At 53.0% G+C, this 15,036-nt stretch overlaps 1 protein-coding gene across 1 annotated transcript in view; it reads right to left on the reverse strand.

Moving 5' to 3' along the window:
- Positions 1-1,607: 1,607 nt before the first annotated feature.
- PLXND1 (plexin D1) overlaps positions 1,608-15,036 on the reverse strand; it is a 63,451-nt gene continuing 50,022 nt past the window's right edge. The window contains exons 26-36 of the mRNA XM_065749300.1: positions 13,642-13,788; positions 12,361-12,517; positions 11,550-11,653; positions 10,543-10,606; positions 10,267-10,301; positions 8,460-8,564; positions 7,508-7,671; positions 6,224-6,371; positions 4,161-4,301; positions 3,275-3,349; positions 1,608-2,653 (exon numbers count right to left, since the gene is read on the reverse strand). Coding sequence (XP_065605372.1) covers positions 2,537-2,653; positions 3,275-3,349; positions 4,161-4,301; positions 6,224-6,371; positions 7,508-7,671; positions 8,460-8,564; positions 10,267-10,301; positions 10,543-10,606; positions 11,550-11,653; positions 12,361-12,517; positions 13,642-13,788 — 1,257 coding nt within the window. The 3' untranslated portion in view covers positions 1,608-2,536. The remainder of the gene's footprint in view (positions 2,654-3,274; positions 3,350-4,160; positions 4,302-6,223; positions 6,372-7,507; positions 7,672-8,459; positions 8,565-10,266; positions 10,302-10,542; positions 10,607-11,549; positions 11,654-12,360; positions 12,518-13,641; positions 13,789-15,036) is intronic.

Genomic DNA, 15,036 nt, shown 5'->3' on the forward strand with positions numbered 1-15,036 from the left:
AGGAACTTTGCTGCACAGGGTTTCAGCACCTTGTTTTATTACAAAGATAGGTTTCTCCAAGAGTCTGCCACTTTCACTACACAGCAGGTAAGGGCACTATACCCACAACACGTGCCAAAGTTTAAAAACATGTTACAAAGGGCTCAGGGGTTCAAGGCAACACTACAAACCCTTAAGCTTCTGCTCTGTTAAAATTATCTCTTTAGAATGGTTGTAGGGTTTTTTTTTTTAATTAAATAAGAAAGCAACAGACCCCAGTATTGGCCCAGTCACATCTCCTGCAGACAAATCACACTCACACTGCCTCACCTGTGCCCTTCTCCTGTAATGACATGGGGCTGTTGCTCCATGGCCCTTTCCTCACCTCCAGCCAAGATCGACATTCCCTACAACCCAGCTCCTTCCCACTCTCACCTTCCCTGTGCTGGGCCTGTCTACATCAATGGCAACTATTCACAGTTTCTAAAGGAAAAAAATCAAGTGTTTGTTTTTTTTTTTTTTTTTTTTGCGTGTGAAATCACTTTCAAAATAAAATGTAGCCCAGCTACATTGTTAGTGTCTGTTCTGAAACCACATCCTCAGCAGAGACATTGAAACCTCTACAGTGTGTGTACTTCTTCTGTAGTTCTTCTTAAAAACAAAACCCCAAACAAATCCTGTTTTCTTTCCCTCCCGTCCTTACCCCCTTTTAACATACTGGATAAAGTCTATGATTTGTTTTAAAATAGATATCTATATACACATACACAACTCTGATGTTCTGACTTCAGACAGAAGCAGTGTTACGGAGGCGTGGGGCGCGACCACCTGCCCGCGGCAGTGAGTCCCCCAGCAGGGGGGTGGTGGACCAGGCTGTGTCCTTGCCAGCTGGAGGAGTAACGGGGGCTCACCTTGAGCCCTTCCCTGGACTGAGGTAGTCACTTCTAAATACATATTTGGCAGTTTGGAAATGTGGTGCCTACAGCTATAGCGAGGTTTAGCTTTCATGGGCAGGTTACCTTTGTCTGTATGGGAGTGCTGGCTTCAGACGTGTGGTCCAGGCTCTGAAGAGGGGCTGAGTGATGCTGGAGAAGACCAGAGCAGGCATGGCTGCCCTGGCTGCGGATCAGAAGCTGCCAGCAGAGAGGAGATGGGAATGGATACTAAGCTGGGATGGGCCCTGGCAGATGCTGCAGGACAGCAGGGGCGCTCCTGGGGCTCAGACAAGGTCTGTTTGTCTGTGCAGTGGGACTCTGCTTGCTGACATCACTATGCAGTGTGACACTCCCTACCTCTGCAGCCTGTGATATCTGACCTGCTCTGCTGGCTTGTGTGAGTGAGAGCATCTTGCTGCCATAGGGACGTGGATGGATTGCTTGCTTTTATGGGCTGACAAACTGAACATGTCACAAAACCACTCCTGTTGCTCTTGGGTGGTAACCATGGTGTGCTGGCTTCAATGCAAGCAAAGCAAGCTGCCTTAGGAACAGCGCTCTGTAGCACTGGCCTGCTTCAGGTGATGGTCAGAGTGATGCACTGGAGTGAGTGGGACAGAGGGAGGAAGGATGGTGCCTGGATGTTCTGCCCTGCATGTGGCTCAGTTCTGCTCTGTCAGAGGACTGTTCTGGTGATGTAAGCTCAAGTACGCAGCCAGCAGGGTGGGGAGAGTGGAGGGAGGGGCAGAGGTCCTTCCCTTACCCACTGGTGTCTGCTCGTCTGCTTGCGGGTGGAAGTGATGCCTGTGCCCAGCTGCCTGGAGCTGGGGATATCTGCCTACCCTACTGCACACTGCAGTTCACTGCACACAGGTTGGGGAACCAGGGGAAGGCAGAACAGTCTTTCCCACACCAACGTGTGATGCAGTCCCTCCAGCCAGCCAGCAGCTGTTACTGTCAGGGGATAAAGTGCTTTCAGCATTCCCCAGCTATATAAGAAGCGACTGCTTTAACTCACCCCCAGTTCCCTGGGTTGCCCAAATCGCAAATGAAGGAGTGGTTATGTTTGCACATACAATACAAAAAAATTAAAAGGCACAAAAATACACAGAATGCAGCAATAGTGAATAGCTGATTGTCCATGGTGTCAAAACGCCGATGTTGGAGGGATGCTGTGGAATGGAGAGAGCACTGCCATTGCTCTAATGGCCTATGCCATCTCTGCTTGTTACTCCCTGAGGCTGCCATTCTGTTATGGCTTCTGCAGCCTGGTCTTGTCCATGAGGAATGCAGACAGGGATGTGGTGAGCCAGCTGCTCAGGAACTAATTACTGAGAAGTGGTGAACCGAGTTCACCACAGGTGTCGTGTCTTCATTTCTGGCTTGCAACAGCAGTATGTTATGGGTGCCACAGTGCTGACCAGACAGTCTTCTAGCTGCACAAAGGGTGTCTTGTGGCTTCTTGATATGTGAGGGAGCTCTCTGGCTGCAGGCAAGGTCCACTGCTGCCACAAGGCTGGTTTGAGAAAGACCCTCGTGGACGTGGCCCAAGGTATCTCCATGGTCAAGGCAGGTTCCTGCAGCAGTGTACCCTAGGGGTCACTTCCCAGGCTGTGGTCAGCCTAGGCTTCACTGCAGCACTCGTAGATGTTGTCCTCCATGAGTGCAATCACTTGCTCAAACTTGTGCTGGAGCTGGGTGCGCTTTGTGGTGGGGTTGGAGTCCAGGGCGGCCACGATCTGCAGGAGAGGTGGGCACATGAGGGGTGGGCAGCATGGGGCCCCATCTGCCAGCTCTGTTCCCCCAGCTGCCCCAAAACTTCTCAATCCCAGCTGGAGCCAGGATGGAGAACCTAGTACGGACACAGCCCCACACCCTCGAGGCGCAGCAGGGTTTGGCTGACTCCCTGCAGGGAGAGAATGCAACAGAAAACCCTGCAGGGAAACTCCTAGCACAGAGCTGGCCCTGTGGGGCAGGGCACAGTGGGCTGGGTGCTGGGTCACAGCCAGGGCTGCACTGAGGGAAGCAGTGAGGGTAATACTGGGGACTGCATCCCTGCACTCTGCTTCCTGTGAGCATTGGAGGCTTGGAGCAGTCTGTGCATTGGCCAGCCCTGCTCCAATCTTGCCCAGCCATGCACTGCTACAAACAGCTGGGAAGAGCTGGCATTTGCTTCTATAAAGTTATCAACCAAAGGATGGGAGAGTAGAAGCACCTGTGTGCATGTATTACATACGTGCATGGGATTATGCAAAGAAAAATAATCCTTTTTCTGCAAGGCATCTAACTGCTTGGTTACAAACACCCCCTGCTATCCCCCCACAGGTAGCCCAAGGCTGAGCACAGCCACACTCGCCTACCTGGCAGCGATATCTCTTGGCGTATTTGTATATCTCAGCCATGGCGACGTTTGTGTTGAACTCATTCCGGTATTTCTTTAGAAAGACAGAACAAATAGGGGAGATAAGTTAACCTGACACAGCAAGCAAATTCAAGCCCAATTGCAGGCATTAGCAAGATTAAAAGAAGATTTAGTCTGGCTATTTTTATTCCCATTGAATTGATGCAGCTGGGCTTCGCCTTTTTCGTTTAAGGAAGCTGTATTTACTTACATCACAGATGGTCTGAGTCTTTATAAAGTCAGCCTTAAGTGACCACCGCTGAGAGCCCCGATCAGCCTTCGGTGCTCAGAGGCACCATGAAGGATGGGGCAGTGGCAGAGCTGTGTGGAGGAGCACCCAGGGAAAAGCAAGCTCCCCAGCCGAGGCTGAGCTGCCATGGGGAGATGACTGCGTTCTGAGGGAGCCGCGGTGCTCTGCTGGCAGGGCTGGGATCCGGAGCACAGCTGCCAGCTCCTGAGCTGGTACCAGGCTGGCAGGGAGCTCTGCCAGCTGCCGGCGGGCTGCCTGGGACTCGGGGCCAGCCCTGAAAGCTGGCGGCACGGGGGCCAGCTGGCCGGGGACCCGAGGGCCGGCACAGCCTCTTCCAAATTCCTGTCTCTTTGGCACTTCATTCTGCTTAAAACTCCCAGTGGTGCCAAAGCCTAGTTACTTTCAAGCGAATCGGTGGATGTTTACTGCAGCTCTGACAGTCACTAAAGATGCTTGGAATTAGGTCAGATGAATTTCGTGTCTGGAAGTTTGAGGCAAAATACCCTTCTTGTCTGCTCCCTCCAGTGCCTGTGGGAGCAGGAGCTGCCTGCAGCCCACCCACCCCCAGCAGTACCCCCGCGTCCCGCGGCCTCACCCGCGACTCCTCCGCCAGGTGAGCGTTCATCTCCTGCTCGCTGAGCGGCGGCATGTCGTGGATCTGCTTGTAGTATCGCTGCACGATCTTCCTGTACTCCGGGATCTCCTTGGCGTACAGCAGTTTGTTGGTCGGGGAGTCCTGCAGTGAGGGCAAGATACTGAAATCAGGCGCTGCGTTGTTTCTGATGGAAAGCCTCTTATCCTGTCCGTATGGCTGAAGCGTTGGCTGTCACACGGGGCCTTCAGCTCCAGCTGGGCTCGGGAAGCAGCTCTGGGCCTGGCTTTAAGCAGACAGGAGCGTGGCACAAACTGCTGAGGGCAGAGCACATCGGGTGCAGCACCCTCTGCACGCAGCCGTCCCCTGCCTGCCTTCCCGGCTTCCGTGCCACCAGTGGCGGTCACAGTGACGCGTTACAATTGCAGCAAGGGCAGGCTGAGCACCGTGCGTGGGTCAGGGGTGGTTTGCTGCAGGCAGTGCTCTGCAAGTGCGTGTAGCACCGCTGTGTTTGATAATCCACTTCTGCCCCGTGGCACCACGTGAGGGACGTGGAAATGAAGGACATTCCGAGCACATCACTGGTCTCTGGAGCAGCCAGCTTGATTTAAACCAAAGAACAAAGCTGAACTTTGTCAGTTGAAACGTTGCTCTTGGATGTTTAATGCAGCTTTGATTTATTTTGCATTGGCTAACTCAGCCTGTCTGACCTATATTGAGTGCATGGACAGTAATTAACTGAAAATGCTGTGAGTTTTCTTGATTAATGTCAGCTTGGACAAAGCAGTCTTAACCTCCCGGCCACACGAGCGGGTGGTACCAGCACAGGCATATAACCCCACTTGCACTCTTTGCTAACACAAGCATGAATGATTCTAACCTCCAGGCAGTGCTGTCCCGCTGACATCATTACCCTGGGAATGAACCTGGCTGACTCCAGCGCTGTAACCCAAAGGGAAAAGAGCCCCAGGTGCTGGGACAGGAGGGAAGGAAGATCAATGTGTCCCCTTGCCCTGACATGCTCCGTGGTGCTGGCAGGTGGAGTGGGGGAGGAAGGATCTGCAGACAAAACAAGCCCAGCAGGGTTCTAGCCATGGAGACTGCATCCCCTGCTGTACAAGCAGTAAATAAGGAAGCCAGGGGTAACTGCAAGCTGCTGTGGGAAGGCTGCAGGGGAAATGGGCACCAGGCCCCAAAGCAGCTTACTTTCAAACCCAATGACAAGGCATTGCAGGAATACAGCCAAGTTACAGAGCCTGCTTACAACGTTTTTTTTTTCCCCTTGGAAACAGCAGAAACCCATGCTGCGTTCTTTCTGGGTTACTTCTTACATTTGTGCCTGGTTTGTCCTCCCTGTGTTAGGAAGAGATGAGTGGTTTAGTAACTGCTCACACACGGTGGGTGTCGGAATGAATGTGCTCTCACAATTGCAGGATCAGAAGTGGCACTGCTGACATCCTGTATCCAGGGGAAGAGCCTGGACAACCCAATGGTCTACGGCATATACATGTAGGCTGATTTTCATGCTGAGGATTTATTCTCCCCTCATTACTCAACAGTTCCTTCACTTACGCTATTGTATTCCTGAGAAATGTTTCCATCTGCTGTCTGACTCCTGCTGACCCCTCTTCCCCTCACCGGCAGCTCAACAAGGACAGACTGAAGGTGTTTCGTAACACTCGCAAAAAATGTCCCAAACCCAAACAAACACAAATGGAGCACTCATTACATCTTCCTCCGAGCTAATCCCTCCCAGGAGGGGTTTCCTGGGGACGTGCTGAGCAGTCCCCCTCCCTCGCTGCTGGACCCCCTGCCAGCCCTGCACCGAGGGGTGATGACTGCATTTGCTATAAAGCTGATGGCGTCAGGGAGTTTCATATGGCAACACCACACCCAGCCAAGGTAGAGCAAAAGCAGCGAGGATGTGCCCGGTGCAGGAGGGAGAAGACAACTCATCCTCAGATACATTCAGACCTCAGCAGCACAGGACTGAGCACGTGGCTCTCAGCCCATTGCTGGGGCCAGGCCGCCCCTGACAGCCCCCTCCCACCCGCGCCACGCTGTACCTTGCCCAGCTGCAGGTCAGACAGGGAGCAGGCATCAATGAAGGCCTGGGCGATCACAGACAGACAGGCGTCGATGTGGTCGGTCTTGTCGATGTCGAAGACAAACTGGGGGTTCTTCAGGATGTTGACCCAAAACCTCAGGGGTAGGCTGTGGAGGAAACAGGGCAGGAACACACGCTGGGCGAATTTCCAAGGGAGGGAGGAAATGCAGAAAGATGATGATAGAATGTGAATAGAAGAGAGGGAAAAGGAGGAGCCAGGCTCTGTTCTTTAATCATCTCCTGGCAGCGCATGCTCCTCTGCCTAGCTCGAGGGCAAGCACCTGCCCAGGCTGCAGGTACAGCCCTACCCAGGTGAGCGTTTGCCCCTTTCCTCCAGCAGCTGTGCTGGGTGTGCTGCAGGAGACACGAGCACTTCTGCTGTGTGGGCTTTCCACTCCCTCACTTGTTTTGTAGTAACAGTGTCAGCTCCTTTTCCATTTTCCCTGACACTGGCCACCATCTGGTCTTGTTGGTAAGCCTGGCCCCATGAAATACATTTCATATATACTTTTTTCTGCTCTCTCATCATTTTCTTCTCCAGTTGCTTCAGGGCTCCTTTGGCCACAACACAGTTCAGTATACTGCTTGCCCTGACTGCTATCCCTCCTCAGCATGTGGGGAGTAAAATAGAGGTTTTTGCTCTACTGGCAATCAAGGTAATGAAGGCTAGGCAGCTTTGCAGTCCACACATCACGTCTGCACTGCTGCCAGCATCCCCTGCTGCCATGTACCCATGGCAGAATGCTGCCACAGCTCCAGCTGCTGGGGTGCTGAGCAGCACCATGCAGCCTCAGCCTGGTGTCAGAGATAAGTCGGGAGAAGGGTCCCCAGGGCTTGGAGAGCTGGAAAGGAAACGAGAAGGAACCAGGCGTGGATTTTAAAATCTGTGTGGTTTTTAAGACCTGATGTGATTTTGGAATCTATCTCAGATTCTTCAGTGCTTACAGCTTACATCTTTGCTGTCTCCTGTCATCCGTTCCCTCTTCTGTTTCTCCTTAATTATGTGTATTACCGTGCCCATTCCTTCCGCCCTTTATCTGCCTATGCCTGCTCTTCCAGCTCTGCACTCCCCAGAGCTCTGTGCTTGTAAGGAGCTTTCCATCCTACATTTGCCCTCCTGTTTTTCATGGCCCTCACTGGTTCTGCTTTTAGCAGCCTGGTGGTTAATCCAGGTCACCAAAGCTTTGCAGTTGCTGCTTCTTAGAGAAGAAAGGAAGGAAAGAAGAGGTCTTCTCTTCCAAACCTGTTGGTCTTCCAGATGTGCATGGTGTCAGGGTCTGTGATCCCTCTTTTCTCTGCTTGCTCCTCTAGGAAGTCAAAGAAATACTTCACGGCCACAGGCGGCTTGTCATCTCGGATGCTGAGAATGGCTTTGAACAAGTCATCCAGGAACTTCTGCAGCGTGCCCTGTGGGACGAACACACAGTGGGGGCTGCAGAAAGCAGCAGCACCTGAGCCCTGAAAACCCGTGAGAGGGGCTGTGACTGCTCACCAGGGAAGTACTTGGCCACCAGCTGGATAAGCCACGAGAGGAAGGGGATGCCGAAGCAAGGAGGGAAAGGTTTGTTTGTGCATAGTGATATAATTAGCTCGCATTTGGGTTTAATTTCTTTTGGCATTGAGATTTTCTTTCTTACTGCTGGGATCTCGCATCTGTGATTGTTCAGCACAGTAAATACAAAAAAGCCTGGAGACTGCTGGCCATCCTTGTGATCTCTGCTCCAGTGAAGCATCATGCTGGGACTAAAGATGGTCTGGGAGCCCAACTGCTGGAGCTGAGCACTCGCAGTGAGTGGGGAAGTCCAAATTTGAATTAAGGCTGCACAGACATTCCTCCTCCATCCCTCTCCCCAGCAGGATCACTCGGTGGGAGACAGGCTCAGGTCTGCGCACTGTGAGCCCTGAGGCAGTCAGCATCCTTTCATGTCTGGACATGTCAGTCCTGCACTCAGGGAGATGGCGTGGGGCTCTTGCAGCAGTGCTGCTCTCAGGGAGAGCGGGGAAGCAGAGGAACCAAGGAGCCAGAGGAGCCCAGCAGCCCCACTGGAGCTCCTGCAAACATTCAGGATAGACGGGTCCCAAAGCTCCTTGGAAGCGACTGGCCCTGCAGCAGTCCCGACTGAAATTGTTTTTTGAGCTACAGACCACAAGCAATAACCCCACTTGCTGTAAGTAGAAGTGCCCCCACCTCCTACCTTTGTAGACAGCAGCCTGGTCAGGTAGATCTCTGGCAGGACTTTCTTCCTATGGCTCTGTCTGTGGGACTTCTTATGCTCCACTGATTCATCGGTTGGGAGAACCTGGTCCAACACAAAACATATGTTCAGAATGCTCCTCCCTGGATGTGTCACACTGAATTCTCCTTTAACTACAGAATTTCAACTGCATATAGAATCCAATTAAAAACCAGTTACCGTGTTACAAATACAGCCTTATATGGCTTTAAGAAAGTAATTCATAATGGTCAGTTTTTCTGACATTTGTCTCTTTTGCTCTCTTCATTGTCTCTCTCAATCTAGACAAAGGAAACGAAACCATCAGCCTCCCTGGGTCAATCAGCCTGTTTGCCTTTCTGGCCCCTGTGAAGTGCTCCTGTGTGGCTGCAGTTTAGTTTCCCAGAAACAAAGCAGAAAGGCTTCCATGGAAAGCAGCTTTTCTTAGGCTTGGAAAAAATGCGAGAACAATCAGCCAATATTCCTACTCTGGCCTTTTTAAAAACAAAAATAAATATTCTGCTGGTCAGGTCAGTTAATTACCATCCTATAATGACCATTTAAGTACATCTTGGCATTGTTTCAGATATGCACATTTGGTTTCCTGTCCCCTCTCCCTCCTCACTCTGTCTAGATGTGTGCGTGCGTGCTGTGTGTTTGTACTCCATCCGAGCATGGAAAACTTAGCAGAGAAAAAAGCCTGAGCTATAAAATACCGTTGTTGTCCATAACACTTTATCTCATAACAGCTTTTAACAGCATTTAGCACTTCGCCGATTTGGAGCGGCACACAAGCAGGAACTAATAAATCTCTGCGGCCCTGGGAAGGGGCAGAATGCCAACAGCTCCTGCGAGGTGACTCCTCCGAGGCTGTGGGACGCTCCTGGCAGCCCTGCTCCACGCTCACATCACAGTGCTGAACTCTGGCTGCTGACGGCTGGATCAGGCCACAGCAATCACTGTGCTGTCTTGGTAATTTTTTATTACGTCCCACAGTGCTAAAGCTTTTCTACAGATAACCTTTCTGCTCCAATTAGGGCCTCTGTGAAGAGAACTAATGACTGCTGATCCAGCCTGTTCATCACATCTGATGCTTATGCCCACGGAGATGATTTAAGACAGTATCAGCGGGGCTGAAAAGATTTTCTTTTCTTTTAACACAAACAGTAAAAAAGATGGGAGCCCAGAGACTTCCCTTCAGGTGAAAAGAAACATCACCACACACTCCCCACTGGCCACCTTCGCTCCCACAGTATTCAGGCTACCAACATCTGGGGGTCATGTCCTGCCACCAAGGTGAGCACAGGCCTGGGGGCTGTCTGCCCCACCTCCCGCCCCAGCCCTGCTGGGTCTCAGCTAGCTCAAATCACAACACCTCTGCTATCGCTGCAGCACGGCCCTGGCTGCAGGGCAGCTTCTCTGAGCTGCAACCCCAGAATCAAAGAATGGATTGGTTGCAAGCCTCCCCAGCCCCACCTTTGCTGCGGGCTGGCTGCCCCCACCAGCTCAGGCTGCCCACTGCCCCATCCATGACCTCGGGCACCTCAGGGGATGGGGCATCCATGGCTCTGGACATCCTGTGCCAAAGCAGCGGCAGCATCCCCTCACTCTGTTAATGGGCAGTCTTTGTAAGAGCAAGTGTTGACACACACAGACAATAACCAGACTAAGGTAAGCACCCGGTTGCCCCGTGCTGCTGCCAGGAGCAGCGTGTGGCCAGGAAATGTCCCAGCAGCCACATGGTGCCACACAGCGATGCCCACGGCCACGTGGAGAGCAGGATACTCACTAAGTGGAAGTACTTCTCTGAGTCCAAATCCTTCACTGTGAAGAACAAGAGGGATACAACAGCTCAGTTAGAACACTCCACCCACGAGGACACGTTTGCTACCCCCAAGAAGCAATGGTGCCCAGCTGAGGTTTCTGCTCCCAGTGACCTCAGCACGGATCACATTGCACTGCACCACGCTGCAGGGCCTGAGGCACGTGGCTGCCAGTTCTCAGCATCACCTCAGAGCCACCCTTGAAACATGCAGGTGCTGCTGCCAAATGGAAAGGGCCTTACCTCTGCTCAGTGTGCCATCCTTCTTGTCCGACAGGCTCATGGCCAAGGATGCTCCTTCGGGGATCTGCAGAGGGAAGCGTGGCCATTGGTGAGTGCCTGGCAGCTCCCAGCCCTGGGGATCTGGTGCCAAACACGGGCACCCTGCCACCACCCTGCCCCTGCTTCCCAGCGTGGGAACTGGCAGCAGCATGCTGCCCTACTGGGAAACGCTTTTAAAGTGCAAATACAAGACAGCGGTGCCCTCAAATCCAATGGGAATTGGGCAAATATATGTACCCAAGATAAAGTTTTGGCATGTCCACAGCAGGTAACTTGAAGAAGAAAGAGAACTGAGCTGTGCGGGCGCTGCTTGGCCTTTCCCAGCAGGGAGCAGGAGCCCGCAGGGCAGGGGCTGCTCTTTGTGCTGTGCCTGGCTCCCAGCACTGCTGCTACACAAATAACAGCGCTCATCAGCACGCAGCTTTGATTTTCCATGCGCTGTTGCAGACTAGTGATGAGGATTATGCTTCCAGGCATACCAGGGAACGGGGAAGCCAAATAAACTTTCTGGTTTCATTTAGTTTTAAAAGGAAAACTGGTCAAGAGAACAATTTGCTCCGCCACATTGCCCCACGTTTTTGGCCTCCACTCCTCAGTGGCATCCCCAGCCCCCCTCCGAGGGCAGCAGCAGCTCCAGCAACAGCAGGGCATGGCCCAAGAGCTCGGCCGTACCCATCAGCTGAGCTGAGGCCCCTTGAAATAGGATCTTTTTTTTTTTTCCTGTTCTTTCTGTTGTCAGTAATAACTTGTTTTGCATGAAGAGTGTTTAATTAGTTTCAGTGTGTTGCAATATTAACAAGCTTCTCGCCAGGGCAGATGTCTATTCCCCGGAAGCTCTCGCAGAGCTATGGCAACCTTCCTGCTTGGCCCCAATAATCCTGTTTTTTGGGGGGGAAGTGCTGCTCTCCCCTGGGGCCAGGCAGGCTCTGAGGAAGCACAGCTTCTCTGCAGCACACCCGCAGATTTACCTTGTAATGTGCCAACGTGTTGAGCTTCTTCCTGCCGTCCTCCACCACCGAGGTGTCGTCAAGGTCCCGCAGGATGTAGCTGTCGGTGCTGGTGGCAAACCACTCTGTGTGGGGAGGGCAGAGGTGAGCGGGCAGCTGGGACCTGCTCCTGGGAGCACCCCACAGCCGCAGCACTGTGGGGCTTCACATGGGGTCACCGAAGGTTGGTGGTGGCTCCTGAGGGGCAGAGCCCGTGAGGACAGGGGGACACAGCCCAGGCACTGGGGAGAGGAGCGGGGCTCAGCCCAGCAGTCCCTGCAGGAGGATACCTCTGGCAGTTAGCCACAGCCCCGCACGGCATGCAGGCACGAGGCCAGAGTGGTTTCCTCCTCACAGCACTGGGCTTGAATCCTTCTTAAATTCTACAATAAGGAGTTGGCCACAGGGTAGATAAGTGACACAACCAAACCCACGGCCAGACAGGCTTCCATGGGCTCGTTTATAACTGCTTGTGAAGCCATTAATGAGCCACGTGCAGGCCCAAGAGAGTTTTAGAGGATACATCCACTCCTGGGATTAACAATAGGCTTCAAAGAGTGGAAATCCAAGCACCCTTCTGCTCAGCTCAGGCTTTTCTAAAGCTGCTTGCTAGTGACACAGCTCCCTGCTGCCAGTCCCATCACTTATTCCCGAAGACCACCCTGAGGAGAAATGTCTCCAGCCTGCCCTCTCACCAGTGCTCCCCTACCCGGCACCCTTCAAGAGATGCCAGGGGCTGCTGTGCAACATCAGCTCCCTCATCTGGAGGTGCAGCCTGCCCAGCACACCCTACCGAGGTCAACGTCTTCCACCCTCGGCCACTGGGAGTAGGGGACATTCTTGCAGAAGGCCTCCAGGATCTTCTCCTTCACTTGGCTGAGCGTGTCTGTGTCCATGGCCCTGACGCTCAGGGAGTCCATCCCACAGCCTTGGAAGGAGACGTTGAGGTTCTGTGGGCAGAGGCCATGTTAGAGGTGAGCGGGGCTCCCACAGATGCGCAGAGCTCTGGGGCTGAAGTCAGGCTGAACAAAGACTGTCATCTACTGCTAACAGAAGTGCTGATTTATGGCCCCTGGCAACTGAAAGACTCAATTTATGGATAGAGCCAAGAGGACATGGAGCAATGCTGCACCCTGCTCTCCCACTGCCCTGCTAATGGGCCTGAGCCCTGATGTGCAGGGACCACCTCCGAGGCAGGAAGGAGGTCAGCCCCCACTGCCACCACATGCTCAGCTCTGACCGGTCACTGATGGGGCTGCCTGACACTACAGGCTGAGCTCTCTGTTGTAAACAAGCTCTGAGCACACTAAAGAGTGAGTCTGGTGTCGTGTGGGCATTCCCAGAGCAGGGGACTGGCAGTGAGTTAACACCAGCCCTGCAGATGGCCGCCTTCCTCCAGTGCTCGGCTCATCATTTTGCTTCTCTTCCCACAAAGTAGGGAGCAGCCACAGTGCTCCTGCTCAGACACACGGAGTTACCATTCCTGCCGGGAAATCCAATACTCGGTGCCCTGCTGCTAACCTCCCTTTTCTATGCTGTAAATTTACAGGTCAGTCAGTAACAGGAATCGGAGAGGATGTGGAGCAGGAACCTGCTTTGTGTTACAGTGATGCACATCTGGGGCAAGCCATGGACTTCAGCAGAACTGCTGAAGATCTATGCAGTAATTGGAAGCAGGGTTTGACCCAGGCTCTGGAGAGGCATCTACCGAATTCTCTATCCAACACTGAAGGGAAAAAGCCCTGCACATAACACAGCTCTGCCTAAGCCCTGCAAGAGGTAATCTGCAGACTGCTTTGCAGCACCGTTCTGAGACGCCCTGCCTGCAGCCTGCCATGTGAGGCTGGGGCAGCACCTTCACACTGGAAGCACAGATGTTGATTTGCTTTTCCTTTCTGAATAGGGCAGAACAAATCTCCCTGCCTCCCTCCACCTCTAACTGGAGCCACATTGGTGACCACAAAGCCCAGCCATGCAGATCAGCAGTCACTGTGAGTCATATTCTGCAGCGAACAGGCACTAACTCTCACTGAGGCATGAGCCCCCTCCAGACCACCCGACCTCGGGTACTCACCCTTGGCTTCGCTTCGATGTTCTCCCGCAGGAGCCACTCCTCATTGAGGGTGTACCTGGCCTTCCCTGTGATGGCATCGATGGAGCCTTTGTTGATCTGCTGCTTGATGGCACAGATCAGCAGGAAGAACGGCTCTCCGACTGTCTCCTGGGGAAAGGGAGAGAAGCCCATGTCAGCATCAGACATGCCAGTGCATCCAGGACAGGCTCTGCACAGAAACCCAGGTCTAGAGGGACTCGTGGGTGCCAGCTTCCTCATAAAGGTGCTGGCCAAAGTCCTCTTTGCACTGCCTGGTTTGCCATTGAGATCTGTGGCAGCGAGGCCACTGTGTAGCCTGCAGCTCTGGGAAGCAGCACTCTATTTCTCATACCACAGCAGAGCCCTGGTCGCAGCAAAAGAGAAAGATCAGAGTCAGCCATGCTGTTCCCATGCAACAGCGAGCAAACATGGCAGCTAGCTCATTACATTTGTCAAACTTCATCTTATAGGAGAGCTGTGAACTGTGACAGTGCTGCAGCTAGAACAAGGATGCTGACAGGGACCAGCGATCTGTGGCGTGGTTCAACGACATGGTGCAATGCCACGTTTCTGATCCACTTACGTCTGCTATGCCAATGTGCAAATAAAACACAAGTTATTTTCTTAAAAAACATTTCGGTGCTGGAGTACATCCCATTCTCCCTAACGCGTGCAGTTTCCTTCACATGAGGCAAATGCAAATGACTGCACATTCCTGTACTTTCCGACCATCGCACCCCTGCGCAGGCATCTGAAATCCTGCTCCAGACAACAGATATCGGATGGTTTGGGTATTTCTTAGCTAGGAGCTGCTAAATCCCGTTCAATCTGCTTCTTAATTAAGACTCGGTGATTCTTTTATTCTAATTGCCTTATAATTGCTGAAGCAATTAGCTTGATGTCGATTTTGATTCGGCTGCCTTCAGCGTTCGGGCCGCAGCAGGGCTGTGGGTGGGCACGCACCATCTGTGCCACGGTGCACACGCTTTCTTTTCCCAAGGCAGGGCTCTCGTGAACGTGGGGCAGCTCCCTGGGTCTCCTGCTGGGATGGAAGGACATCCTGCAGTGCTCCCCCGGTGCACCACCGCAGCGCACGGGCTCTGCAGTGCGGGAGGAAGGCACAGAAACACGTGAAGGAGCTGAGGACTGTGAGCAAAATGCAGGAAGTAACAGAGGTCAGCATGTGAGGGAAGGGTGGGATGGTGAGCCAGCAGGCGGGGGTGATGCCGACACAGACATGGCCAGGTCTCACTGCCTGCTTCCACCACTTGTGCGAACGGGAGTGCTGCCATGCCAGCCCAATGCAAGGGGTGCTGACACACTGCCCGTGACATGGTACTCAGACATGCAGGGGGACCACCCTGAGATTCAGAGCCA

Source organism: Cyrtonyx montezumae, unplaced genomic scaffold (assembly GCF_038088225.1).
Source record: "Cyrtonyx montezumae isolate F1298 unplaced genomic scaffold, pur_monq_1.0 scaffold_6, whole genome shotgun sequence".
NCBI classification, from domain to species: domain Eukaryota; kingdom Metazoa; phylum Chordata; class Aves; order Galliformes; family Odontophoridae; genus Cyrtonyx; species Cyrtonyx montezumae.